General features: G+C 39.1%; 2 protein-coding genes across 2 annotated transcripts; one reads left to right on the forward strand and one right to left on the reverse strand.

Annotated features, from left to right (window-relative positions):
* Nucleotides 1–589: 589 nt before the first annotated feature.
* LOC116506723 (C-type lectin domain family 5 member A-like) lies at nucleotides 590–11,194 on the reverse strand. Its single transcript, XM_032214607.1, has 7 exons — nucleotides 11,050–11,194; nucleotides 9,557–9,645; nucleotides 8,781–8,837; nucleotides 6,612–6,668; nucleotides 4,263–4,411; nucleotides 2,469–2,578; nucleotides 590–797 (listed from the first exon to the last, which is right to left on the reverse strand). The coding sequence occupies exons 2-7, from the start codon at nucleotides 9,633–9,635 to the stop codon at nucleotides 683–685; spliced, it is 567 nt and encodes a 188-aa protein (XP_032070498.1). The 5' UTR covers nucleotides 9,636–9,645; nucleotides 11,050–11,194; the 3' UTR covers nucleotides 590–682.
* Nucleotides 11,195–16,490: 5,296 nt separating this feature from the next.
* Nucleotides 16,491–24,860, forward strand: LOC116505460. The gene is made up of 2 exons (XM_032212690.1): nucleotides 16,491–16,712; nucleotides 23,069–24,860. Exons 1-2 carry the CDS (start codon nucleotides 16,686–16,688, stop codon nucleotides 24,707–24,709), a joined length of 1,668 nt encoding a protein of 555 aa, XP_032068581.1. The 5' UTR covers nucleotides 16,491–16,685; the 3' UTR covers nucleotides 24,710–24,860.
* Nucleotides 24,861–27,012: the final 2,152 nt, after the last annotated feature.

Consider the following 27,012-nt stretch of genomic DNA (forward strand, 5'->3'; position numbering starts at 1 on the left):
ATTTCACAGCAGAATTAGTTCCCGAATTTGATGTGGCAATGAAACCACAGTATCCATTTACCAAGAACACAATTTCCTTCCTTTTAGGACAAAACATTTTGTTTGAGTCATGTGTTTGGCTAAACACAATATAATTTTGTAAACCATGGCTTTTGACCCAGGAGACCATAATTAAAGAAGTCACAGTTTAGTATGACATGTGGCTCCTGTGACAGTCACCTTGCCGTGTTTTCAGGGACGGGAAAAATAATTTGTTCTTCGAGGGATCTTTTTAGGCAACTATATTATTATGAGCCTGATCTGGTCCCTCAAGATCTCATTCTGCTATTGGGAAAGAAAGGGGAATAAATATGTTCCTTGTATCTTTTTTCACATTACCTTCTAGATTTCTACTAGTTAGTATTTCGCCTCTTCATAATTCTCTATTCACTCAATTGCACAAAGGTTTCTGTATAGGAAAAATCCTTGATGCAAAATCCTTGAAGTTTGGGAAGTATTTCCTTTCCCTCTCCCCTTACAGTATAAAATGCTGTGATGATCTTGATTCAGTACCAAATATAGTAGCTTATAGTAAATGAACTGAGTGAGATCATGAAAAGATATAACTTTTATTAATCAATAAGGTTTGCTGTTTACTCAGTCTTCACTCCTAGGCAGCCCTGCAGAGGTTTCTTTCAATCACTTAACTATAGGTCTTCTCACAAATCCAGTTGTATTCATCATTACACGATACTGGACTCACATTTCCTGCCATGATAGCAGCACATTCTTTATCCATTGTTGCTTTAATTGGAAAGCTGTAAACAACAGAAGAATTTTAAAAAATCTGAATTTGGTTCAACAAATCTAGTAACATAAAACATGTGTCTAATCCAAAATAAAAAATATTGTTACAATTCAAGTTAGTTTGTTTATTTGTTTCGGGAAACAATAGTGCAAAGAGGTTATCAAGGATTTTATAACCAGATTAAGAGTTATTTAGCCCAAAAGACCAGATAAATTTAAGAAAAGTAGTTAGTAGTTAACCAAGAATTTAGAAGAGACTTCAAATATTCCTTCCCAATAATACTATCATTAGAAAAACTAGGATGTTTATATGGTTACCATTCATTTTTTATTGTTTGAGAAGGAACATGGAGAGGAGGAAATAAGCTAAAATATGTACGTTTCACTAGCAAAAAATATGATATACATGAAGAAACCAATATTGGAGATTAACTTTTATAAAGTGCAGATTTAAAATGGCAAAAAACCTGAATAAAAATCTAACTTTAATGAAAGATCATTTTTGTGGTATCATTTTTTTTTGCTTTTTTTTCATCATTTTTAATTTTTTCTTTTGTTCTGGCTTATTAAAGGCAAACGAATAAATAAAGGTCTGCTTATAAATTAAATTGGGAATTAATCCTAATGAATTAAAATATTCTACCCAGAATGCAGAACTATCTTCTTCGGTCTGTTGGAGCTAAGACAAACTGAATTCTTGAGCTCTTCTTGTTAGAACTTTAACTCATCTGAAACCAAAGATTCATTCTGGGCCAATAATGTTAATTAAAAGCCATCCACTCTCAACTCCATGTGGTCAGCTGCACCAGAATCACAAACATGTGCTTCTTTCCAATCAGCCTCCATTTTGTTTCCAGTGCCTTTCTCCCATTTGGAACTGAACCAGATGGATATTTCTTCCAACATAATGAAAATGATTTTTTCTCCTCTCCACAAATAAAATAAAACAAAGAGAGAAGTAGAGACTCCACAAGTTGCCTCTGGGCAAATAGAAGTTGCTTAGCTGTGGAAGAATTGAATCAGAGCCCCCTCACCACACACCACTTCGTTTATACGTCAGCATTCATTTAATTATCCTCCTCCTCAACTTTATAAATGTGTTCAAAGTTCCAGAATTAAACTCTCATCTAAAACTGATGCTGATAATTGGCTACAGATAAATCATTTTTAAATATGTAGGATCAATGCATTAAAATGCATAAAATAGAAAAAAACCATAGAGCTTAATAAGTATTATCTTTTAATAAAAGTCCTGTAGAAAGTGAACAACTGCTGCAGCAGTATGTCATTCGCATTTTGTGTACACAATTCTATGCCAGTGCTCGTTCAGAATTGTGAATAAACATAAGTATAGTTCCAAATTCTCAGTAATAGTGTGCAAAGTAAGTGTAGACCTTTAAAAATAGTAGCGTTTTACAGAATGTGTTGGGGACTAGAGGTATGGAAAGTGTTGGATTCGATGAGCTATAGATGATCCATGTTATTATTTAAGAAAGGGAAAAAAATAAACATTTAAACCTTTGAGAAAATGCATTTATAATTAGCTAGATGCAATATTTTCATGTAGATTTTAAAAGGAAGTTGCACATCTATGAAGGGAAACAGAACATGTAAAATTATTATATATGGGAAAAATAAATCCCTCTCTAAAACAGAGATGTGGTAAAAAAAATGAAACATACAGGATCATGTTGTGGTCTTTGTGATCAATCCACTTCCATTTTTTTATTGGTTCTGAATATGTGAGTCCAATGAAATAATTAGCCATTGCTGTTTTGTTAATAATAAATTCCTGGTGAGAAAAACAAAATAAAAATGGGAAATCAAAGGTTCTTATCAGGGGGCATGAAAATCACAAGCAGCCTGAAGTAGTCTCAAATGTAAATTCCCTATGTTTTTCATCCTGATGTAGGATATAATTTGAGTAAATTACCAGATTCAAATGATAGAAGATGCATCTGCCAAAGTCCCATAATTATTGTATAAAGCTACAAGAATCTTGTTCATGTTCATCTCTAGCTTCTCAAGTGCCATATGAAAGAACCTGTTCTGTATACTGTTTACTAAGGGTGGTAACTGGGGAACAAACATAAATCATGCTTAAAAATTCATGCTGTTTTCAATGTGGTAGACATGTGTATCCAGCTGCTAAATCACATGCAGCTTTCTTAGTGCAGATGGCTTTTGCTTTAAGATTGTGGAGACTCAGATGATTCCACAGACTTGTTCCGCAGCAGCCACACAAATGGTAATGAGACATTGGAATGGCAAATCCAAGAAGCCTTGTTCTCTACTGGTGATGATGCATCTGTTGGCTGTACCCAACATAGAGAGAAAAAGAGGGAGAGAGACAGAGAGACAGAGAGAGAAGGACAGAGAAAGAAAGAGAGAGACAGAGAGACAGAGACAGAGGGACAGAGATGTGTAAACAGAAAAAAACATGTCATTTCCAGAAACACTGTGATTTGAGTCACTCAATAAAGGCAAATATTGATTGGAAGCAAATATAGAGTACTGCACCCCTATTCCAAAATAGTTCTGAAGTTTCACATATTGCCTTCTTCAGTTTGGACCCCCAAAACAAGTTTTGCTTTGGAAAAGAAAAAGAAGAGGATTGGATCAATCTCCCAAGCAGACTGCTTTGTTTTGATCTTCAGATTCACTTCAGGATGATTTTGAAGATGAACCCTTTGATATGGGAAGCTGAAATATTGCTGATGTTACTTATGCTAATCAATTTGCAAACTTTTCTCCTTTCAGAGTTCACTGCAAATAGAAGAATGTCTGGGTCCCTTCCAGATTATGAGGACACTTTAAAAGTAATTTAAACATACCAGCTATATTTACAGATGGTAAGAGGTTCTTGCTTAGCACAGAAAGTTATAATTCATAGTTGTTTCTCTTGGATCTAAAATACTATGCTCATACTTCGTCCTCCTCTATTTTTAAGTGCACCTTGAGTGGTTAACATTGTGTGACATTCACTCTCCAATTTAACAGTACCCATCAAACATAAAACAGTACCCTTTAAAACTAGAGTTTCCTTACAAGTAAAAACTATGTCTACTGGAGAACCCAGTGACATATATCATGCATTCCTCAGGATACACTTGCTCTCATTCCCCTCATCCATAGCCCTCACGGCAAAGTTTATATTTCTTTCAAGCCCTTGCTAACTCTTTTTTTGACTCATGGTTAAATCTATCCAAAATGTAAGGTAAGGTCTGCTTCACACATTAACCTGGACATCTCTGTATGTCATACTCCATCCTACGATCCATATTTCAACTATGATAAATGACCTTCCTCCGGAATCCCAAAGTTAAATCAATTTTGTCAGAGAATAGTGATTGCCTCACTCATTCACTGGATGGTCTAGAGATCCTGACATGATTCTTTTCCCAGGTTAAAGGGGCATAAGAGCATAAACCTTTCAAGGATGAAGTTGGTTTCCTCCCAGGTGACCATAAACTTACCAGTTCTTTTGTGTCATCAATGATCAAAAGCTTTGATGTCCAGTCTTCACACTCAAGTTGGCTGATCTGCCACATATTTTTCTCTTCAGAAAACAAGTAATCATGCCCTCTGAATCGTTCCCACCTTGGTTGCTTCAAAGGAGTTCTGACTATAACAAAAGATCCAAGGAATAAATAATTTTGAAAGTGATAATAATAGTTCACCTTCAGGAGTTCCAGAAAGATAAAGCATATAAAGTCTAAGTAGAGTAATCTTCGTCCCATCCAAATTTTATCATAGGAATTTGATTGTTATTTCCTGGTACCAATACAAGCATCTTTGTCTTATTTACAAGGCACATTACTATTTCTTGAGAAGGTCTTTTTTATAGCGACTGTGAGTCTGTTTTTCTGTTGCATGTTGGAGGAAGATGCTGATCTAATTGCTGAATTCCCAATCTGGCTCTCCATTATTCAGTAGCTTCCCTGCTACTTCCTGCTTCTTGATCTGATTCTTCCTTTCTTCCAGCATGACATTCAGTCAAGGCAAAAAGGGACAAGAACTGCACCCATTGTCCTTCCTTTCAATTAAAATATGTATCCCGCAGGGCAAAAGGTTGCTTTAACTTCAGGTAGAGTTAATGTAGGTGCCAAAATCCACATTAAAGCAAAGAAAGTTTTCTGCATATATTTTCTTGTTAACCAGTGTCCATCCAAATTTTTGTAGCACAAGAGGCTTATTCAGGTCCCCACTGTTGACTGAAATATCTGGAACCCAGAATACCAAAGTGTTCAGATTTAGTTTCTGCTGAAATGTCACTAGCCCAAAACAGGTCAATAGAATTTCCAAAATTCAATGTTTTTGTACAGGTTTGTCACACTGTGGCTTGAGTGCAGTTGGCTTAGAATGAATTCAGACACCTGTATTTTGGGACATAATCTCGGAGCCAAAGTTGCAATTAAAAATATTTAACACAGCCATAACTGTACTGTAACTAAAACAGCATTTCCTTTTCTTTAGTTTATTGTAATATTGTAAGGAACACTACAAAACCTTGAGTATGCATTAATGAATATCAGCAATGAATTTGTTTTCAGAACAATTACCTGTTCACTGTTTTCCTGATTAGAGGGTCCTATTCCTTGCCAGAAATTCCATGGGAATCAAAGTTACAGGTAATTTTGTAAAACCTTTGTATACTTGAAAACAAAACGTCATGACTTATGTAGTTTAACGATCTGCTCAAGGTCTGTTTTCTTGTAAGGTAAAAGTGTTACAGAGATAGGAATGTTTGCATAAAGAGATGGGAACTGCACAACCCTGATCTGAAAGCTTCTAAACTTTGCTTCCTCAGATGTTTTACCAGGTTTCCTCTGTAGACAACTCCTACCTATATGATATAAATAATGCAAGACGTTCTACTACATATCTTGGAGAAATAATCTTTCCTCTTAGATATGGGCTACCATATTTCTATGAGACAGCTCTTTAGAAATGCTAATAATGAAGCTAAACTTAAAGATTTTGGAGGTGTGATGTAGAAAAAAAGTAGAAGACAATTGTTGTAAGAAGACAAGGTGGATCAACCCTATCATTGATGACACAAACCAGAGAGTACAAGAACTTAGCAGACCAGTAGCTGGCAGAAAATCTTGGACATAATGACTGGGAAATGAATGAGTAACTGAATAATCATTCATATAAATTATCACTATAAAGCAAGCTCCCTCTCTCTCTCTCTCTCTCTCTCTCTCTCTCTCTCTCTCTCTCTCTCGCTTTTCAAAAGGCAACTGGACTTTATTGGGGGTTTTCCCTTAAAAACATTTTGCTTCTCACTTCTTCAGAACTGAAGAAGCTTCTTGTATGAGAAGCTAAGCACTTTCAAGAAAAAAAAACCCAAGGAAGTCCAGTTGCCTTTTGAAAAGCAACATTGGGACAACCATGACTTGGATGATTAAGAAACTCTACAGACATATCTGAGTCAGTGTGAAAAACACCATTGAAAAACATTAAGTAGTAATAAAATGTAGCTAATATTAAGTCTCATGTATTTATTGCTGAGAGGGAACTTTTTGTCCTGGGATACAGATATTAAAATTTAATAAAAATGTGAGGGGAAAACAACTGATTTGGGATTTTTAATATCTCACACAAGATGATTTCAGTTAATTGTCTTCTCCCCTCTGTTATAAAAGAAACTTCACAATTTATTTTGTCAAACCTGGTAGACAATCACAAACATGACCTATTTTCCTCTACCTTGATATTCAAAGTTTCACTAGCAGAGTTACTACTTTCCCCACTCTCTTTCCAATCATACCCAACTGACTATCAGATATGGAGAGGAAAATAAGAATTTCACTTTCTACCTGTAGCAGGAGACAAAGGAGAGAATGAAGAGGTCTGTTCAGGAGAAGGGGGCCACACTAGGAAACAAAAAAAATGGCATCCATCATTTACATCCTAAATGTAAATTGAATTCACATCATCAATACTCAGCAGTACCCAAAATTTTAAAAAAGCAATCCTAAGGATCCTATATGCATCCTTCCTCAGCAAAACTAGTCTTCTTTTGACACTAAAAGAAAACAACTGCAACAAACAGGTAAATGCAACAAGTTCAAGCATACTTTTGCAAGAAAATAAACCATGGACTATAGCAACAGTATACAAGGCCATGAAGAGAAAGCACACACACCTGGCTTCAGCAAGTCAATCAATAAAGAGATTTTGACATATTTATTTTTTAATTTCTTTTGTATTATCATTATGATACCAAGGGGGGCGGAAGCAAAAGAAAAGGAGGGGGGAGAAAAATGTAAGCAACATAATATAGGCAGCTGACTCTCAGATCTCAACTAACTGACAAATCTAAACTATTATAATGGTTAATATATTGTAATACATCATTAATCACTTACAGTATTCTAAGACATTTCATATCCAATTTCTAGTCAAAGCATGCTTTGTTGAATGGTAAAATTATTTGATTGGCACAATTGAAATCAGTAAGAGAAACAGAAAACCTGCATATGATACATTAAAATAATATAATAACATGTAGGTTGTATATTAAATTACACACATTGGAACCCAAATTTGGAATGTGGCATGACTGCATGCATAGAATTGAAATCCAGAGATAGTTTTCAAATAAGATTGAAGTGTATATCAAATCTATTTTTAGTTACGAAGAGATTCTTGGCATTGAAACATATACCCACAATTTAACTAATTATTCTTCCAAAGAGGGGATCAGATATCTTTTCCAATAAAAAGCATATAAACTTGCAACTGTTATCATATATAATTCAGTATATTTTGAAGGAACACATGGTTTCATAAAGTTTAATTTAAAAATACCTTAGTTTAAAATTTTAGAATTTATTCCATTCTGCAATGAATTAATTTCCAGTATTGTTGAGGTTTGCAGCATTATCACCTCATATGTATCCAAATTGTTTGTTGCATTTCTAGCATTTTGAGAGAGGTTTTTTTTTAATCACCCTGAAGTTTCCATGAAATCAGTAGAAAGAATGATGTCATCATCACAAACTCCAAAAGCCCACCAATCAGGTAATTTAATTTTCAAATTCCCAGGCAAAAGCTTTTCCTCAACCAGAATCCTGTGCCAGAATTGAGTTTTGTGGGTCTCTATTAGGTGTTGTCTCTAGGCAGCCAAACTAGTCTTCCTGGCTTTATAAGACCAATTATTCCCCTCTATATGCCATAGATGCAGTTTATGAACAATACAGCAGAAGACTATTTATGGCACTTAATGGGTTGCACTTTATATTTAGGCCCACTCCCTGTGATCATGGAGTCACAGCTGAGGTTTTTAATACAGCCCCATGCTCTCTATAAAGAGTTCATCTGCTATGTAAAGTCACATCTAGCATCTTAGCATGAAGCAGGATCTACATGTTCCTCAGTCTGCATCATAGGAAGAGATGAGACTTTTCATAACAGGCATGTCTCATTTCTCAGCCAATCCCCTTAGTGCACAGTAAGGCAAAGTAATAAGCACACTCTGCTCCTCAATTGCATCAAATGAGTGGGATGGAGGTAAGGGTCAGGACCTGCTGCTTGTAGAATCTTGACACTTCCACCATGCATTAAGTGATACAAGGAGGGCATCATCCATCTCCTGGTTGAAGATGATGTATGACATGTCAAACATCTTTTGAACCAACTTATCACTCATTGACTCAAAACTATTTCCACTACAGCATAAGCAGCTGAGAATAACTTTGCCTCTTGTTACCAATACAGATTGCCTAGTACTGGAAAATGTTGGAGACATCTGGACAACATTTACTTAATTCTACTTAATCCCCTTCAATTCAATGGGAAAATTCTTTTATGTTGAAAACTCCTCTTCTTTGATGGAGAAAAGGGAGTTTCAACATTCAAGAATTTTCCCCACTGAATGCCACATAATATGTATTTTTTTTTTCTCAACAGAAATCAAAGTACATTTAGCCCTCATCCAGTTATTTTCTGGTCTCAGAAATCTCTGGATTTTTATGTAGAGTTACCTGAAGAATTTTCTGTAGAGATAGAAGTGATGTTCCCCTTGGGAAAGATCTGTGGAACTGAAAAGAAGAATATTTTTAAATAACAGCTGGTAAAAATTACTCAATACTTTTGCTAAAATAAAATAGGAAGTAAAAGAAATCATTTTGTCAACGTTATTCATTGTCAGCTGAGGGAACTGAACCAGAATCAACCCTTAGTTTAAATCTCAACTTTGCACTAAAAAAAATTCTGTCTCTCCATATCAGTCTATCTGTTAATCTGCCTCTTGTTTTCATTGGGATAATAAAGTATACTATAAAAATTCCACCCTGTGGAATGATAGTCACATATAAAATACTTCTTTGAAAAATCAAAAACAATAACAGCTGCAAACAAAAGGGTTATTAAAAGGGCATTGTAAAACATGGAAACTCAAAGCATTTCAATAATAATAATTTAATTAATTTTATATGCTACCCAACCCTCGTGACAATCAAAGATACTACAATAAAAGCAATAAAGCATAAAAAAATTAAGATAACAGAAGAGATAATCTATGTACTATACATTATGGCTTTACTTTTCATTTATACCAGCACACACATACGCACATACCCCCCCACACACACATACACACTGTAATGTGTGTGTGTGTGTGTGTGCATGTATCCATATTTCAAAACCGCAAAGCCCTTACAGTATATATACAAGACAGGAAAAAATGAGAAAAAAAGAAAAAAGACAATGACATGATTAAATATATTTTAAAAAGACTTAGAATTTGCCCAATACTCACAAAAAACAAAAAATAGAGATGTCCCTGTGAGTTTGACTAGTAAAAGGATGACTCCAGGAGCTACTTGCTGCCAATTCATTCTGGTTAATCTGAAAGAGTTCAGTAGCAATTCAATGAATCTCCATTAGCAGGATAACTTTCTAGAGTTATAATTTATCAATCAATAGACATGACAAATTGAATGGCAAATAAATAAAATTTTATTTATTTAATCCCCATTTTTTGTATGTTGTTTTAGAGTAGATGGTTTTATTACTGGCTGCTTTATTAAAGGTTTCTTTTATTCTTTTTGTATACCTCTCAAAGTGTCATTGTGAGATCATGCAAGAAAAAGAGAGATTAATTCATTACTTCCTCTGAAATAGGCTTTGCCAATGTTGAAGTCCCCACATATGTAAAATCCAACACATCCAGACAATCCTTGATTCAGAAAGTCTCGATTCATAAATGGATTAGAGACCACAATATTAAAGAGACACCAACTCTTTTATAATGTATGGGCAATCTATGTTATTTTTTAAAAAAAACCAGAATTGCAGAGCTAATTAATCACATCATGTTGTTATTCTGGTTTGAGATTAATGTCTGCTTTATTGCTTTGTGTGTGGCAAATTCTAGTTAAAACGGCACTGATTTAATGCATTATATAGACCCAAACATGTTGAATATCAGCATTTGAGCATCTTCTTTCCTGCTTAGCCAGAAAAGAAGTATAAAAGCAAGTGGAAGAAAGCTTCTATTAACAAGTTCTTCTCAGGGAAAGATATAATCTAGTTTATTTTTATTTTAAAATTACTATAAAAGGAAAACGTATTCTTGATCAAACTCCGCTCTTTGAGGATGTCTGCATCTATGTCGTTTTCTCGGCAATAGAGTGGAAATGTTGTGACATTGTCTCTTTCTGGTATGTCGCTGCCTTCCTAATGTAGGATTCCACAATAATCACCAATCTTATGCAATATTAAAAGAGCCTATCCTGTGCCAAAAAAAATAAAAAATGTTTACAGGGCTAGCAAATTGCCCACTTTGGGGTGGGATTTCTAATCCCCAACCAATTAACTTCCACACACCACTCCAGGCTGACCATGAACAAGTGGGAGTGCATTTTATGTGGAAAGACCAAAACTCCATTTACTTCTGAGACCCAAAACAAATTCCTCAGGCTCAAATCTTTCAGCAGTGTGTATGTAATTTTATTATTTACTACATCTGTATTTTGGAGAGAGTCGTAAATAAATAAATAAAAAGTAGTTCTTTATTTCTAACATTCTAGTCCAAGGCTTGAGCTAAAGGGGAAGCATCAAGCATTTCAGAGTTGAAATTCAGCCTCAAACCAAAACAGATGTTTGAAATAAGTTTAACCCTTATCTTGAAGCACTTTCAGATCATGTAATATTACTGGCTTTCTAAATTAGCAGTCTGTTATTTGATGGAATGAATAAACACACTTGAATTTTAGAAAAGAAAAAAAACAGAAAAAATGGAAATTTTACTTATCAGAAGGATTCTGCAGAGATGAGAAAGTGCTCCAATATAATTCTTCAGCAGACGATAAGTGACTGTCTGAACATTTTTCATCCCCTTTGGATTTATGCACTCTCACTCTTGCTGAGCAGCTGTTAAACCCTAAGAAATTATGACACTTCTCCTTTTGTGTCAAGATGTTGGTGATAGACCATGCACACCACTGTCTCTATTATGAGATACTTCCTTTTTCTTAAGCCTTCCTCCCGAGCAGTAGTTTGGGTTAGGCTTGGATATTGATGGCTTGGATATTTTTGGAGTAGAGCTATGAAAACACTTTATGTTTATTAGACATTCTCCAACCTACACTTCCCAAATTTGTTGTCAGACCCCACAACTGTAGCCTTAGAGAGCACTAAGTTGTAGAAATGCTGAGCGTAAAATATCTGGAAACTACAATATGTTTTAGGTTAAGACCTGCACTAATCCTTTCAATGGTATTCCAGTGGCTATGCACAAAAGCTAAAACTAAAAATAAATTTGGGATTACATTACATTTTATTCATTAAATTGAAATGAAATCAGAATTAGAGTTCATACAATTTCCATCTAGTCATAAATTACAATTTATCAGCAGTTGTTGGAGAAGTTCTGGAGGACACAACCTAGACTTTGGGGGGTATTGTGTAGCTCCTAAAACTGGGATTAATTGCCCTTGGCTAATCCTGTAATCTTGGAAATAACTCTCAGTGGACTCAGTGCAGCTTACTTTCTGGGTAAAAGCATCCGGCGACTTCAGCTAGTCCAGAATGCGGCCGCGCAAGTGATTGTGGGCGCACCGTGGTTCGCCCACATAACACCAATCCTCCGCGAGCTGCGCTGGCTACCTGTTGATCTCCGGGTGCGCTTCAAGGTGCTACTTACCATCCATAAAGCCCTCCGTGGTAGTGGATCTGAGTACTTGAGAGACCGCCTCCTGCCAATTACCTCCCTTCGACCAATTAGATCGCACAGATTAGGCCTCCTCCAAGTTCCATCCGCCAGTCAGTGCCAACTGGCGACTACGCGGAGGAGAGCCTTCTCAGTAGCAGCTCCGACCCTTTGGAACGATCTCCCTGTGGAGATTCGCACCCTCACCACCGTCCAGACCTTCCGCACAGCCCTTAAGATCTGGCTATCCCTTCAGGCCTGGGGATAAAGATTCTAATCTGCCCCACCCGAATGCTGAATGAAAGTTGTGTTTTATCGCTTTGTTTTTTTTTCACTCACGTATTGTCTTATGTTTTGTCTTGCACTTCCCCTCCCATGAATTGTAAGCCGCCCTGAGTCCCCTCAGGGAAAAGGGCGGCCTATAAATAATAAATAAAATCTAAAAAAAAAAAAATCCTATAAGAAAAACTAATTCATATATAACAGGAGTGGCAAATCTGAGGACAGGCTTCTAGGTGTTGTAGGACATCTGAAAAGCTGTAATTTTTTTTAAATCCAGGTTTAGTCCAAAACTGGATAATTTAAATATCTCCCTGTTGCCCTTTTACAGTTTCTTCATCTCCCACTACCTGAGTAAGATGTAATCTATTTTCACCGCCCGCCAGCCACAATCCTAAATCAATTATTATTATTATTTAATTAACTGGTCAGGGAGCAAGGAAAGAGTACAACCAATGCCTTCACAAGGAGAAAAGAACACACCTATAATAGCTTCCTTCTGTCTGTTTGTCTTCCATCTATCTTCTGTACATGTAGTGCCAGCAATCTGCCAGTTGAATGATGGAATGCATTCCGATACCTTGAGAATCTTTTGGAATCTTCCTACATAGAAAGAAATATGAAATGGGTGAATGTATACTTTAAGGGAAAGCTTTCAAAGTACAGATGGATGCTTCATAGCTCAATCCTAGAACCAAATCTGAGCAAGCAGAATTTGAATTTGAAAAAGACGGAATTATTGACGATTTGGGGGGTGGGGGGGGACTTCTGGACCCAGGAAACATGTCTGTTCTGGATGGAATCACACAATAAATTTACAATCTGCGTGTCATCTTAGATCTGGCATTGAAAATGGAAACCATATATTATCTATGGCAGAGCTAGCTTTTAATCTGCTTTGAATGAAAAACTGATTGTGCCCCTCTTTGGAGGACCAATCCTTCTAAACATAAGCACTGTAAATTTCAGGCTTAGACTTGTGAAAAATGTTCTTTATGAGGCAGCCCTTGAAGACATTTCAGAAATCGTAATTAGTTTAGAAAGTGATAGAGTAGGTATAAACAACACTTCTCAGGTATGCCACTTTAGTCCCATGTTAAAACAACCACTCTGGTCCCTGTTTACTTTCTGAACCCAATTCAAGATACTTACAACAGTGGACAAAAATTTATATATCTTAGACCCAAGTTATTTGCAAAATTTCTATGATCACATATTCTGCCAACATCTTCAGTGGGGCACCCTTTGCACTGTATTTCATAACTGTACCAACTGTGTTTTTTCCCCACGATATGCCCTGCTTTGTAGTTCAAAGTGCATCTGAGTTAAGACTTAGATCATTCCCTTCTCCCCACCACTATGTGACAATTGAGGAATGAACGTATAATGTATTTCTAAAATAAAATATTTTTAGCCAAATATCTGTTAACTTAGATCACAAAGGATTCATAGAGCTACAGAGAAGGAAATAAAGAGGAGCAGCAGCCCAGGCCACCTTCCAGGAACTATGAAGCATTTGGAATGCTTGTATCTTTGTGGCTGCGGAAATAAAAGTTGAACCCTCTTCAACCAATGCAGAGTGGCCTCAGAACTATGAATTATAGGAGAAATGCACAGGGATCACTACTTTACTATTTATACAAATGTTTTTATCCACATTCTGAACCTGACTAGCAGAGATTATGAAATTGTTCAAACTGAGGTGTCTGATAAAATCTAGTTGTGAAATTGAATAGAAAACAGGAAATGAAGGGAACAAACACTGTCTTTAGGTTTACCCATAACAATGTTGAGCCCAGTCCTATTATAGAAACATTTTTTAAAACATTAAAATGAACTAAAAGCATTACAGCATGCAAAAAGAGTAGTTTTGTGCATTTTGCTAAGAGGATGCAGTGAGGAAATATAAGATGCCTAATGTCTGGGCTTCTCAAAGTATGCAGTTGTTTTGAAATGTCAGAAGAGGAAAAGATGGGGAAAGCTATGAAGGGTCTGTTTCTAAATAGAGATGAAAAGGACCCCAATGACCAAATCAACTAAGCCTTACCTACTACATGATTCTAATGTAAGGAAGTGGTTTTCCCACAAAAAGCAATAGATTCCACTAAAATAAGGATTATATATACAGAATTTTTGATACAGTAAAAGTATATAAAACAAAAGAAAAATATGAAAGGAAATGAAAAAAGAAAACATGGTTATGCCTTTTGCCCTTCTTTCTATCAACTATCATTTATTTTCCCCTCATATTATTTGTGTTTTTAAATCCCCAAATGATGAAATCATCAATTCAGCTTTTTTTTCTCTCTCAACAAAAAATCTATATAAGGTTTCCAGTCTTTCAAAAACAGTTTTTCTCATGTTTTCCCCTGACCGAAAAAAGCAATACATTCTGTAGAATATGGACAATTACTTGCAATTCCACTTACAGCAGAAAATCTATGGGGTTTGTGCTAAGAGTTTTCATTCCAGACCTTATTTTAACTTGAATATCCATTAGTGATTTATAGTTTTATCTAGCAAAAAATGAGATTATTGAAACCCTGTCACTCATTACCATCATTTTTTTCACAACAAAGATTCTAAAGATATTTCAAACTACTTTGCACATCCTATTTCAGCAGCAATTTTTTTTCTTGACTACTTTCTTATGGGAAGCTGTTATTGTGATATTCTTTCATTCTTTGAGTCAGATGGCAAATCTGTACACAGAATCCAGAGGGGCATTGCTGGCAGAGAATAGTAGATATCACAGAGGAAAAACACTTATAATCTTGTATGTGTACTTGAAGGACACTGTACGAGGGCTGCTGGTATATAGTATGCAGGGCCAAAATAGACCATATTAGAATCATTTTGTGTTGTATTGAAAGATAAGCGCATTTGGATTTTTTTTTAAAAAAGTTTACCATTTGAGGAAGAAAAGTTCCTTTATCAGCAATATCAATAGTAAAATTGAATTGTCAAAATTAGCCATGGAGTCTTATTTATGGCTAGACTAGAGGAAGTGCCTGGAGAAGTGTCTCCTAATCATTTCCTCTCAAAGCAATTCTTCATCCAGGAGCAAGATATGATAATGTAAAGAAAAGTCTGCAGAATACACTGCAGTGATGTGCGGTGAGGTTTATGGCTGGTGAGGCAAGCGGGCAAAAGCCGTCCTGCTGCCCCGGCGCTATGTCCGATATAGAGGCGGGGTGCAATCTCCAACATAGAGGCATCCCGCCTCTATGTCGGACATAGTGCCGGGGCGGCGGGGCGGCTTTTGCCTGCTTTCAAGAGGCAAAAGCCGCCCTGCTGCTAACTTCACTCCAGTCATGTAATGCGTTGATTGTGGTAAAACATTCAATTGCTGTTATTTTTACAATGGATTAATGTTAACAGAAGTATCATCAGCTAAATAAGAAATGTGAGCTATATGTAGAAGAATCTATTCCAAAACACTTGAAGGAACTTCAACTGTTTGCTTAAACAAATTAACAAAAAATCATGTCTTCTTTGTGGGATATTGGAAAGATTCCTGACAGCAAGTTAATGTGTCTTAAAACTTCATGGCAACTTCCTCTTTTCCATATATCAAGTAGTGAAATAATCTTTCATTTGCCTAGGGCTGAATAAGATTTATGAACATGTACTAAGGCAAAGGGGCTTCATTTTGTTATAAAATATAAATCAAGGGACATATTGGTTTGGCTCAATCAACTAATCTATGATTTATTTTTGGCTTAACCTATTGTATGAACACAGCAATTGTGATCTATAAATCCATAGTTTAGAACTGATCATGATGTGTAAACAAGATTTGTTACATTAGTATAGGCTAAGTAACCACATATTTTTTCCATTTTTTTTTATTCAAGGGATAAAATACAAACTCACAGAAAATAACCAAGAACAGAACAAAAACAATTCAGCCTTTTATTTCCTATCAATTCTGGCACAAGGCAATGGTTTAAACCCCCCATCCCACACACACACACACACACCAATAGCGTGGAGGCTGAGGAAAATGAGAGCGGAGAATCGAGCTGCTCATTTTTCCGCAACCTGGGGGGGCAGAGGAAACGAGGCGAGGAGGCCTCTGGTGACAGCCCTTTGGAAGCATCGCTTCTCGGGCCGAGCCCAGGTGCGTCAGTAACAAAGCCCGTGGTAACGTGGTTGCCACCGCAGCGCCAGCTGCCTGCTAACCGGGTCCTGCCCCTTTAAGCCGCCGGAGGGTGGGACGGAGGTGAAGAAATTCTTTCCACCCCAATCTCTGGCCGGTTCCTCCGGCTCTCCCGCGGGTCGCTGGGTCCTGGAGCCGTTGCCCTTTCCTTTTCCTCCTTTCGCGTTCCCACTCCCCACCCCATGCGGGTGGCGGAGGGGAAGTAGTCTCTGGTGGCTGCAGCAGCAACAGAAGCGGTGGCAGCAGCTGGAGTGCAAATCCGGGCAGGTCACTCTGGCTCTCCCTTCCCCGAGCATGTCCCGTTGCTGCTGGCACCGCTGGGTGAGGCATGTGCAGGCCTAAACGGAACTGCAGAGGGGCGCACGTGGCTGAGAGGCTGGAAAGGAGACGGCTTGCTAGATAAGTGACCCAGTGTGGCATGTTGGGGCAAGAAGCAATTGTGGGGCATATGAAGTATTTCAGTGGGTCACGAAGGCCGTGGGTGGTCTTAGGCAGGTGGCCTCTTCAATCACTAGGGCCCCCCATAGCCTTCCCCACCCTGAAATATCTCATGTGCACTTAATGAACCTCGGATACAATTAGCAAATGTGTGGGCGAAAAAAGGGAGCGATCCCATTCAAGATATGAGATTCACTCCCACGAATCCTCAGGTTATGAATGGAATGGGCAGGCTCCATTACATTCATAACTTGAGGACTGCCTGTACTACACTGGAGCATGAGAATTGGGAAGGAGAGTAGATCAAAAATTATGAAGGCAATGCATCTGATCAGAAATGCTATATTGATGCTATGATGTCTATTAACTGGGGTTTTATTATTAAATTATATATATATATATATATATATATATATATATATATATATATATATATATATATATATATATATATATATATATATATATATATATACACATACTTAAAGTCACATAAATGTATTAATATTGGGCTGCAACACAAGTGGTACCAAACCAATCTTTAGAGTGAATTGCTACTTTTGCCTCCTTATTGTTTAGAATGCCTTGAAAGGTTGATATTGGTTTGAAATATGTTAACCTGAGTATGGAAAAACAAAGGGAGGGTAAATAGTAGATGCTGGAAAGTCAGAAAGATGGTGTGGGAGAAAACTGACCAGTTTTCCATCTGGTGACAAGAACATGGCATACTCAAAACTCCAAAGATGTCCACTGACGCAAAAATGTGTCTATATTGTAGAATAGAATTCCACAGTCACAGTCAAAAGCAGCAAGTAAAGAGAAAAGTTTAATCAGCAACAACGAATGTAGGCCAACTTACACAACTCTATAACTCTAGATAACCAGTAGATGGCAGTAAAGAGATGCCAAAAATCCACTTTTAACTAATTTCTCTGGGCCATCCATATTTGCTCCAGATCTGGTAGTTGTAGAGTCAAATCCTTGAAATTCCTCCCACACCCCATCCCCACACCCCAGATGGGCTGCAACGGTTCATGGTTTGGAAAAGATTTGCTTGAAAAACTCACCGTGGGAAATCCAGATTTCTTTTGCAGTCAGCAAAAATTCATCATTCTAATCAGACATGTCAGACATGTGGACCAGGTGCAGCCCACGATGCGGTGAGCAAAATCTCTAGAAATATGAATGTTTGTCTGTTACAACCACCACTCCCCTTTCCTCCTATTTATTCCCCAGCCAGGGAGGGGCCATTCAGTGTCAACCTCCATTTTGCTTCCCGAATTCACTCCATGCCTTCCATTGTTTACCTCTCCACACGCATGCATCTGGAACAGGCCCCAGCTGTTCTTCCTCCTCATTCATCTCTGACTCCAAACGCAGCTGCTCTCTGGGGGCTGGGAAATGCCCGACGGCCCTGGTTCTGACTCCGTGTCCAATGCTGAGCATCCATCAGCACCTTCCCCAGGCTCCAGAACTGACCCAAGTTCTTTCCCAACCTCTTCATCGTCCGAGTCTGCCGCCAACTCCACTGGCAGCAAACGGGCCACAACAAGCAGTGCCTGGCAGCAGTTGGAACTTGTTGGCCTCACCCTGCCTGGCCTTGAAGAAGCCATTACGCTAAGCAACTTGCAGCAGCGGCAGCATGCAGAAGTGAGCGCAGGAGAGTGAGGGGTGGCGCTGGGCAAGCAGCAGAGGCTTTTGAGCAGTAACTAAAGGTTGGAAGCTTTAGATTCAGCTCTGCCTTTGTCTTCTGGAGATAAAACTGTGTTAGGAGTGAAAGAAATTGTCCTTCTGGGTTTGGCTCCAAGTGGGGAAAAGACACTGGAGACATGGAGGCTGCTTGGAAAGATGGTTTATTTGTGGACAGGACCACATGGCTTGAGGATCACATGCTTCAATGTTGGTGGAGAAAAGAGAAAGGACTGAGATGCTGAGTTCCTGGTTTTATGCCCTCTCTGGCCTTTGATCTTGATCTTGTATTCTGATTGGTTGTCAGATTCCCATGGGCCCATGCAGGGGCAACACTCTAGGCTGTGTTTTGAATCCAGGTTTGGTTGAGTTCTCAGATGCCATGTGGGTAAAGGGCCAATATTATCATGCCTTAATCCCATCCCCCTGGAGCTGAAGGGGAGAACTCTTTATTATGTAAAGTGGACTAGCTTGGCCTTCTTAATGGCCCATTGACAAAGTGGGGATGGGCAGGAAGCTACAGGGAGATATTCTGTCTTTTAAAACATGTTTCTTCCTTTTCACATCCAGAGAAATATTCTGCCTTTTCAATATTTCCTAGGATATTTTATTTTTTCTGGGAGAAGGCCTGGTGATACCTTCCTACAGGAGTTAGGAGCCATTGCTGGCACATTTGGGGATCCGTGTTGTTGACAGAGAGCAAAGCCGGCAGACAGGTAGGCAGGCAAGTAGGGCAGGCTGCAGCCTAATTTTCTACCCAGAAAATATTCAGAGGCTTCATTTATATTCCCACCCCCTGCACCCCTGCAATATGATTCTGGCGGTGTACATGAGTGCTGGCGGGGGGGGGGGGGTGGAAAATTAGGCCGAAGCCTGCCCATGCCATTTCGAGGGCAGACTCGATCTAACTGCATCTGCAATGTGGCCTGTGGGCCTTGAGTTAGCTAGTGCGAATTGTTCCATCCCATCCCAGCCCCAATGAGCAGCATGGAGTCGCCCCCGCCCACCTGGCACTGTGAGTCGACATAGTCTTACATGCAACTGGTCCTTTGAGGGCAACCATAATGCTGATGCAGCCCTCAATGAAATTGAGTTTGACACCCCTGTTCTGGTTTATGACTGTCATGGTCTTGATGCAGAGAAACTAGAAAAGAGGCCATGCAGTTCATTCCTTTGCAACTTTAGTCAGAGGCTTTTAGGAAGTGTTAATTCAACTATCAGTCACACTTTTGATGAAGATGATGTTGGTACCTACAAATTAAAGTCTGCTTTTCCTCAAAAAGGAGAGAACTATCTCTCTGAAGCCTTTGTAAAGAACAAGGAGGTTTAACAAACAACTAGAATGTCCAAATTCCTTGTCAGAAGGATGAAGAGATTTTACAGAATGTCCTATCCTATACTAAATAATGAAATTTCTCCTCAGGCTTTTAGAACCATGTTATATGAATATTGTAATATGAAAACCCCATCTTACATTCTGTACTTCATAAGTGGTAAATATTCTAATTAATATTTTTCTCATCTGTTTTGATGGCAACCAGGCAAAGAATATATCTGCAAAGAATATGTACAAAGAATTATTGTGGTATGTACAAGTAATCTATTAATCAGCTGGAAGAGAATATGCCCAGACAGACATTCAACAAGTGCAAACTTCTTTAGTCATTTGATAAAGAGGCTGCTAATGAATCTATGTTTGATGCAGGTTAGCTGAGAAAGTCCTCACCACTTTCCAGCTGCTATAGTAATGTTGCAGGTAGAAATTCAAGAGGTCAAAAAGAACATGCTGCAAGGACAGCGTATGCAGAACCGCCATCAGAAACAGATGGTATACACTGATGGTATCCCAAACGAACATATTCAAAAACAACAAATATACCTGAAAAGCATAGCAACTAATTTAATCCAAAAAGCAAATTTCGCTAGATATCCAGGCCTGTAAAGGAAAGACATTCTTAACAGATTGGATGGGAAAATCAGTAGCAAGCTGTGAATAGTTAGCCTGCACTGTAGCTAGCAATTTTGCACACAAAGATTAGAAAAATGTTCCCTTTGGATCAGCTGTGAGGTCCTTAAATTACAACTTTATTGCTATTCCCTCAAATCTTGCAAGCAATTAGGCTGCCCAGCCCATCAAATAACTTTGGAATTTGCAAAACTAGGACATTAAAATCCAATATATTTAACCAATCCTGCCTCCAAATCCATTCCATGTACCTTGGAAATACATACCTTCAACATTTACATGTAATTTTGCTAAGTGGTGCAAGATTCACTAAGACAAATGGCACAATGTTCAACTAACTGAACCGAATACATTTTATTAATAGGTAGAGAATGTGTGTGTCATAAAGATACTGAACAAGTATTGGTTTTCACTTTAGACAATATTCACACGATTGGTAGTAGTGTCACATCGTCCTTTCATTCATGCAGCTCTTAATACTCACAGCTTCTGATCATTAATTGAAGCTAAAATATATGCCTAGTATATAGTGGCCCTCTTAAATACAGGGATATTTCCCATGGTAAAAATATTCCCATTATGTCTGTCAGTTTTCCTTGGCTTCTCTAGCCCCATCATTCTGAGTCAGCATTCTGTGTGATCAGGATGTCTATACTTCCTAATAGCTCTAGAGTAGACCTATCAAATCTCTGTTGCAAGCATTTGGCTGATGATAGTAAAGTATTAGAGCTTGTGGTTTGTTTGGTTGGTTTGTTTGGGGGGGTTGTTTGTTTTGGTATTTGTATTTCTTTATTGCCATCTAGTGCCGATCCAATTTTCTGCAGCCCAGATCTGGCAACCTTAATCTTGAAAGCACTGGGGAAAGCTGTTAAATCAAAACATCTTTTTACTTATTGAACGACTGTTAAAGACACAGAAGTTCTACCAAGGAGGTGGTGGAATCCTAGGTATATTTTCCTGGGAGAAAAACCCAAATGAACTCTAAAAAGAGGCAGAAATAGATGTGTATCCCCACCCCCACATTATATATGGAGAGAGAGAAATTGGTTGATGTATACCAAAGTGTCCTTGGTATGATACACTTCGTAAAATGAATAAAATCTAAATACCTGGCTATTTCCAAGTTGAAAGCAGCTTTATTTTCTCTACCAGTAACTTTTTGCATTTGTACAAAAAATTGTTTCTGCTTGATTATGTCAAGTAGGGGAGGACAACACAAAATCTTCAAGAAGATGCTGAGAAATAGAATGTTACCAAGCTGAAGGAAAAATCCAAATAGTAACTGGCAGTCGCTGATACCACTTGTATTGCTGTAGACTAAAGAAAAATACTTTGCAAAGCACGAACTGCTAATATTGATGTTTATGCTACTTCCACCATAAAATAACAACACAAATATTTTGGAAAGCAAAACCAGAAATGATTGGGCAAAAGGGAATTCCAGCAGGCATCAGTATCAGATCACTCAAGATAGAAGCTTCAGCAGTGACTATAGAGGAAACCTTCCTTCTAGAAGGCCACATTTATCACAGGATTAAAAAGTTCAATACTTACCTATCCCAATTTTGTGATTGAAAACCCAGTGCTCATGGGAAAGATTGGATTGCAATTATTTGGGAGGAGTCAGCACCCCAGGAGACAAATTACTGAGGTTAAAAAAAGGAAGGCAGCAAGGGTGGAATCTTGTAGTTGGCTTGGATGCTGTTGTATCTTCTAGTTTTTTCTCTCTCTCTAATCAAATAGTGACTTTGTGTGTAGGAAAGGCTTTTTTTGCTCTGAAGTGTTGTCTTCAATCTAGAACTGCAAAGAAAGTGAGTATGAGGATTTGTGGAGCATGTCGTGCTATTGGGAAGGGATGGCTCTGTCGGGTAACAACCAACCCCTTGTTGGTTGTGACCTTTCCAAAGCAATTTGCAGCCTTTAATGAGAAAATGATAATAATAGGCTCGACTTTGGGTTGTATGGTGGGGAAACTATAACCTGCCAAATGTTGGGTTGTATTGAATTGCTTGGCTCTTTAGCATTTGCAGAATTGATATAGTTTGTAGGCCCAGCATAATTAAAGAACAGGTAAAATTTTCTTTCTTACAAGTAGAAATTCTGTGAATGTAATGGCTGCATGAGCAGCTAGAAGCAAGTTGGAAACTGCTTTCTTATCACAGTAACCATAGGAAAAACTCTGCTTGTTAAAAACACAGCACAGGAACCTCTTAACCCAAAATGATAGCCCTGCGTGGGAAAGAAATGTTTGTTATAGAGACTCTGGTTCCATCTTTGATACACCCCATATAATGGGGCTTATCATTGAGTGGAACTGCAATAATAAAGAAAAAGAAATCTTTGACTTTAAATTCTTTGTTAAAACAATATTAAATTCTCAAATTGTGGCAGCAGCAGCTAGAAACACTGATAAAGCAGTCAGCCTGGACATGGCTGTATTGTTAGAAGAAATGTAAAAGGCTTGGTAAATTGGTACCAAGATCTCAGCTGCAGAAAATGAGTTCAAACACAGGCTATGTTTAATATATGGTTTGCTCCAGGAAAGGCTTTGCCTTCATTTAGTGATATGTTTGTTACTTTTCAGAGTGAATCCATGGCAAATCAATTGAAGAGATCTACAAAGCTCTCTCAACGCTGTTCTTCCCTGACCTTACAGGATGAGACAGATGCCCCTAAAGTTTCTGCTTCATCTTTCCACCCTAAGAAACAAACTGGTGCGATGCCATTGAATGTGTCCCGATGCCGTCGCGCAGAATCCTTTGCTGCGCCAGATTCAATCGTAGTGACTCTGCTCCAGGCCTTGGCCCAGATAGGAGTCCCACTTTCGGAGGCAGAGCGCTTTGAGGCTCTTGTGCAGCAGGCAGGGACTAGGCGACCATTCCCCTCCCTTGCACAGCTTTATCGTAGCTTCCTTCCTGCCCTGAGACAACGGCATGAATTGGCTCTTTGTCACAGCCTTCGGCATCAGGATGCCTTTGTCTTCCTTCATGAGGCTACCACAGACGACGGACGGATAGCCCTTGGACTCTCCCTTTCGCCTCTTAATAGACTTGGGCAGTCTCCACTGCTTCTTGGGATTGAGATCCTGGAAGAGTTGAGCCGTCCCTTAGTGGCCCGTGCTGTTGCCCGTATGCTGAGTGAAGGGCATGTTTTGTTCCACCGGGTACTGGCTGTGGTCACTTCAGGGGGTGTGCCTATGAGCCAGGCCTTCGCTGCAAATGGGATTTTGGGTGAGGTGTTGCCGGCTGCCCTTCATGTTCCTTGCTTGTATCATCAGTTGGAGTTGGTGATAGAGCTATGGCAAGATAAGTTAGAAAGGCTGGTTTCACTGCAGCATCTTCTGGATGAGACGTTTGGACGGCGTCCAACTCTCCGTCACCATTATGCACTATTCCTGAAAGAGCATGAACTGAAGCTGTCTCTCCCTGTGTGCAATAGGCAGGCCGGCCCTGAGGTTTGGTTGGAGAAAGCAATAGGCATTGCAGACCATCTCCCAGTTCTGAGGGAATTTGTAGCAAGTGATGAAGTCGAGGGACCCATTATGGCAAAATTGCAGAGTATCTTAGTGGAGAATGGCAAGCAACTTGTGGCAGAAGCCACTTTTATAGCTGAGCATGCCCAAGGTCTGTTGGCCACGGTACGGTTTCTCCACCAGACAGGTGAGCCCCTGGCCCACCGAATCTATGGAGAACTAGATTCCTTGCGAGTTTCTTTCTCCTATCACTTAGATTCAAGACTGGGGCCCAAAACAGAACAGCATCTGGCTTTGTGCCCACCTCAGTGGGCACAACAGTTTCGTGAAATCTTAGCTCAGAGCCTGAGTCTCCTGGAGTGCTTGTTTGACTATCATCCTGCGATGCCCACCTTGAAAGCAGTGCGGGCACTTGATCCCAAGCAACTGGGGGCTGTAGGATGGAACCAGATAGAGAACGACCAAGGGATCCCTGGCCTATTGGGGGTGCCAGAAATGGAATGGTTTCGGTATCAACATTTGGCTGAAGCAGCTCCTGTTGACGTCTCCTTGGCTCAGTGGTGGGAGGCACAAGCTGAGCAGCTTCCTGTGCTGAGTCCACTGGCCCGGCGATTCCTCTGGCTGCCTGTCTGTTTTCCCAAGTCTCCCTTCCTCCCAGGAGGTTTCTTCAAACTACCAGTGGCTGAGGATGGCTTTACACAGGAAGGTGCACGTCTCTTATGCATGCTTAAGTATAACCGCAAGCTCCTTTAATTGACTACTTCTGTGTAATTTATCCAGGACTGGGCAACGTTCACTTGGAATGGTGCAAAACCTCTAGTGTTTACTTTGGTTTTATGAGAATTTCAAATATTTGTCTTGTTAATTAGATGGAAAGTCACAAAATAGCCTGATTGTAAAACTAATAAAAATATCACCTGCATCAAATATTTCTTGTCCCTTCCCTTTTTGATGGTGAGGATAAATGATCAGAGTGCAACTTGAACTATGAGCATGAAGACTACAGTGGGAATTGAAAATGATTATGCCTGAAAAGAAGAGTTGGGTTCTCTTTTGGTGGTTTTATGGATACCAGCGGTATTCCTCTACTTCTCCCAACCTGGTCAATCCTTTTCTTCATCCCACCATTCAATGGCCTCTCATGTCCAAAGGTTCTAGTAAAAACTAAATTACAGCTGCCAACCCTTGCATCTGCCCATTCATATGGCAGTGCTTTCAGAAGTGGGCACTAGCATTTCAGCGAAGCTGTAATCTGACTGCTGTCCAGTAGATGGAGCCTGTGGGTCACACTAAACTCCACTTCTTTAGCCCTTACACCAGATAGAAGTTGCTCCAAGAGTAAGCAAGGAGTTTCCAAAGGAAGTTGCAGAATTTCATTAAAAGAAATTCTAGCATAATGCCTATATTTGAAGGTAGGTCTGGACGGATGCCTCCCTCCATTGCTGGCTGAGCTGGTGCTGTTTAATGGCTAGTGAGTCACAAGGGCAGCTTCCTCTGACTTCTGTAAAGAAATGTAGCCCTCCCATGGATTCAGGCAAGTTGCAGAAAGCTTCTGAAGGAGCAGCCTGCTGCATTGCATCTTTTTCATTTCTCTAATGCCGGATGAACAGAAATTAAACTGAGGGAAAGTTCAAGTACTGGAAGACACGTTTTAGGTTTTTATGAGCAGTAGGCCGCCATCTTCTCCTCAGGCTTTGGAACAGCTTTAATTTCTTTAATTAAATGGTAGAACTCCCAATTAAGAGGCAAAGTTCTATTGATCAAAAATGGTCTGCGTTCAGAAATCAACTTAAGTCTCTCTCAGAACTTCGGCATATTCACAGAGAATCCAAGGGTTCTCAGGAAGTCAGTTTGAACAATCCTACATCAATGCAAGGTTTTTATATGCTCAGGGGAGAGATTTTGAAGTTTGGGTAAGCATACCATTTCTTGTGGCTGTATATTTTGTATGAAAAGACCCTCCATGTATACTGGGTGGTATTCATAGGTGTTGTACATAGGTTGTACATAGGTGATGTTCTTTCTTGCTAAATATCCAGCAAAAAGACTTAATACTGGGTTTATAGATACCCTATTTGGTGATAGAGATAAGTTGCTTTCTGGGTTAATATATACTAACCAAATGGGCTGGGTTTACACAACCCAGGGATCACCCCAAAATAACTTAAGTTTAAAATAAACACATTGTAGCATGTATCAGTAGTGCAGTTGCCCATGTTTGAATATGGTGTTCTGACTCAGCCTTAGCAGAAACAAGAAACAGACTCCTTGTCACGAAAACCTCCTTTATTTAACTCTTGTGAATTAATTGTATTCACTCACTGAAAAGTCCAAGCAATAGTCTTTAACTCTAGTAACAGACCTTATCAGTTCAGGAGTTAACTCTAGTAACAGACCTTATCAGTTCTTTGTGATAATTGCTCGTGAGTTCCCAGCAGAAAGGTTGCAAATTAAGTTCTGGCAAGCATGAAACACAATGAGCAAAATCTTCAGAAATATGAACTGTTGTCTCCTAGGACAACCACTCCCCTTTCCTTCTATTTATTTCCCAGCCAGGGAGGGGCCATTCAGCATCCACGTGTGCTTTGCTTCCTGAATCAACTCCTTGTCCTCCGTTGTACATCTCTCCTAACTGCTCTGTACATACATGCATCTGGAACAGGACCCAACTGTTCTTCCTCCTCATATCGCCTCTAAAGGCTGCTGCCACTCCGATGGCTAGAAAATGTTGGATGGCCCTGGCTCTATCTCTGTATCCAACGCAGAGCATCCATTGGAGCCTGACCCAGACTCCAGAACTGGCCAACCTCCTCATCGTCGGAGTCTGCCGCCAGCTCTGCTGGCAGCTGGCAGGCCACAAAATATGGTATGCCTTGAATTGCCAAATCAGGAACATGACTCACCGTGTTGCGCAAAGTCAGCTAATATACAAGTAGTCCTCGACTTGTGAGCCCAAAATATATGTTAAGTGAGACATTTGTTAAGTGAGTATTGCCCCATTTTTTATGCTTCTTGCCAGAGTTGAGTTGAACACTGCAGTTGATAAGTTAGTAACC

This window comes from Thamnophis elegans, chromosome 3 (assembly GCF_009769535.1).
Source record: "Thamnophis elegans isolate rThaEle1 chromosome 3, rThaEle1.pri, whole genome shotgun sequence".
Taxonomy (NCBI): domain Eukaryota; kingdom Metazoa; phylum Chordata; class Lepidosauria; order Squamata; family Colubridae; genus Thamnophis; species Thamnophis elegans.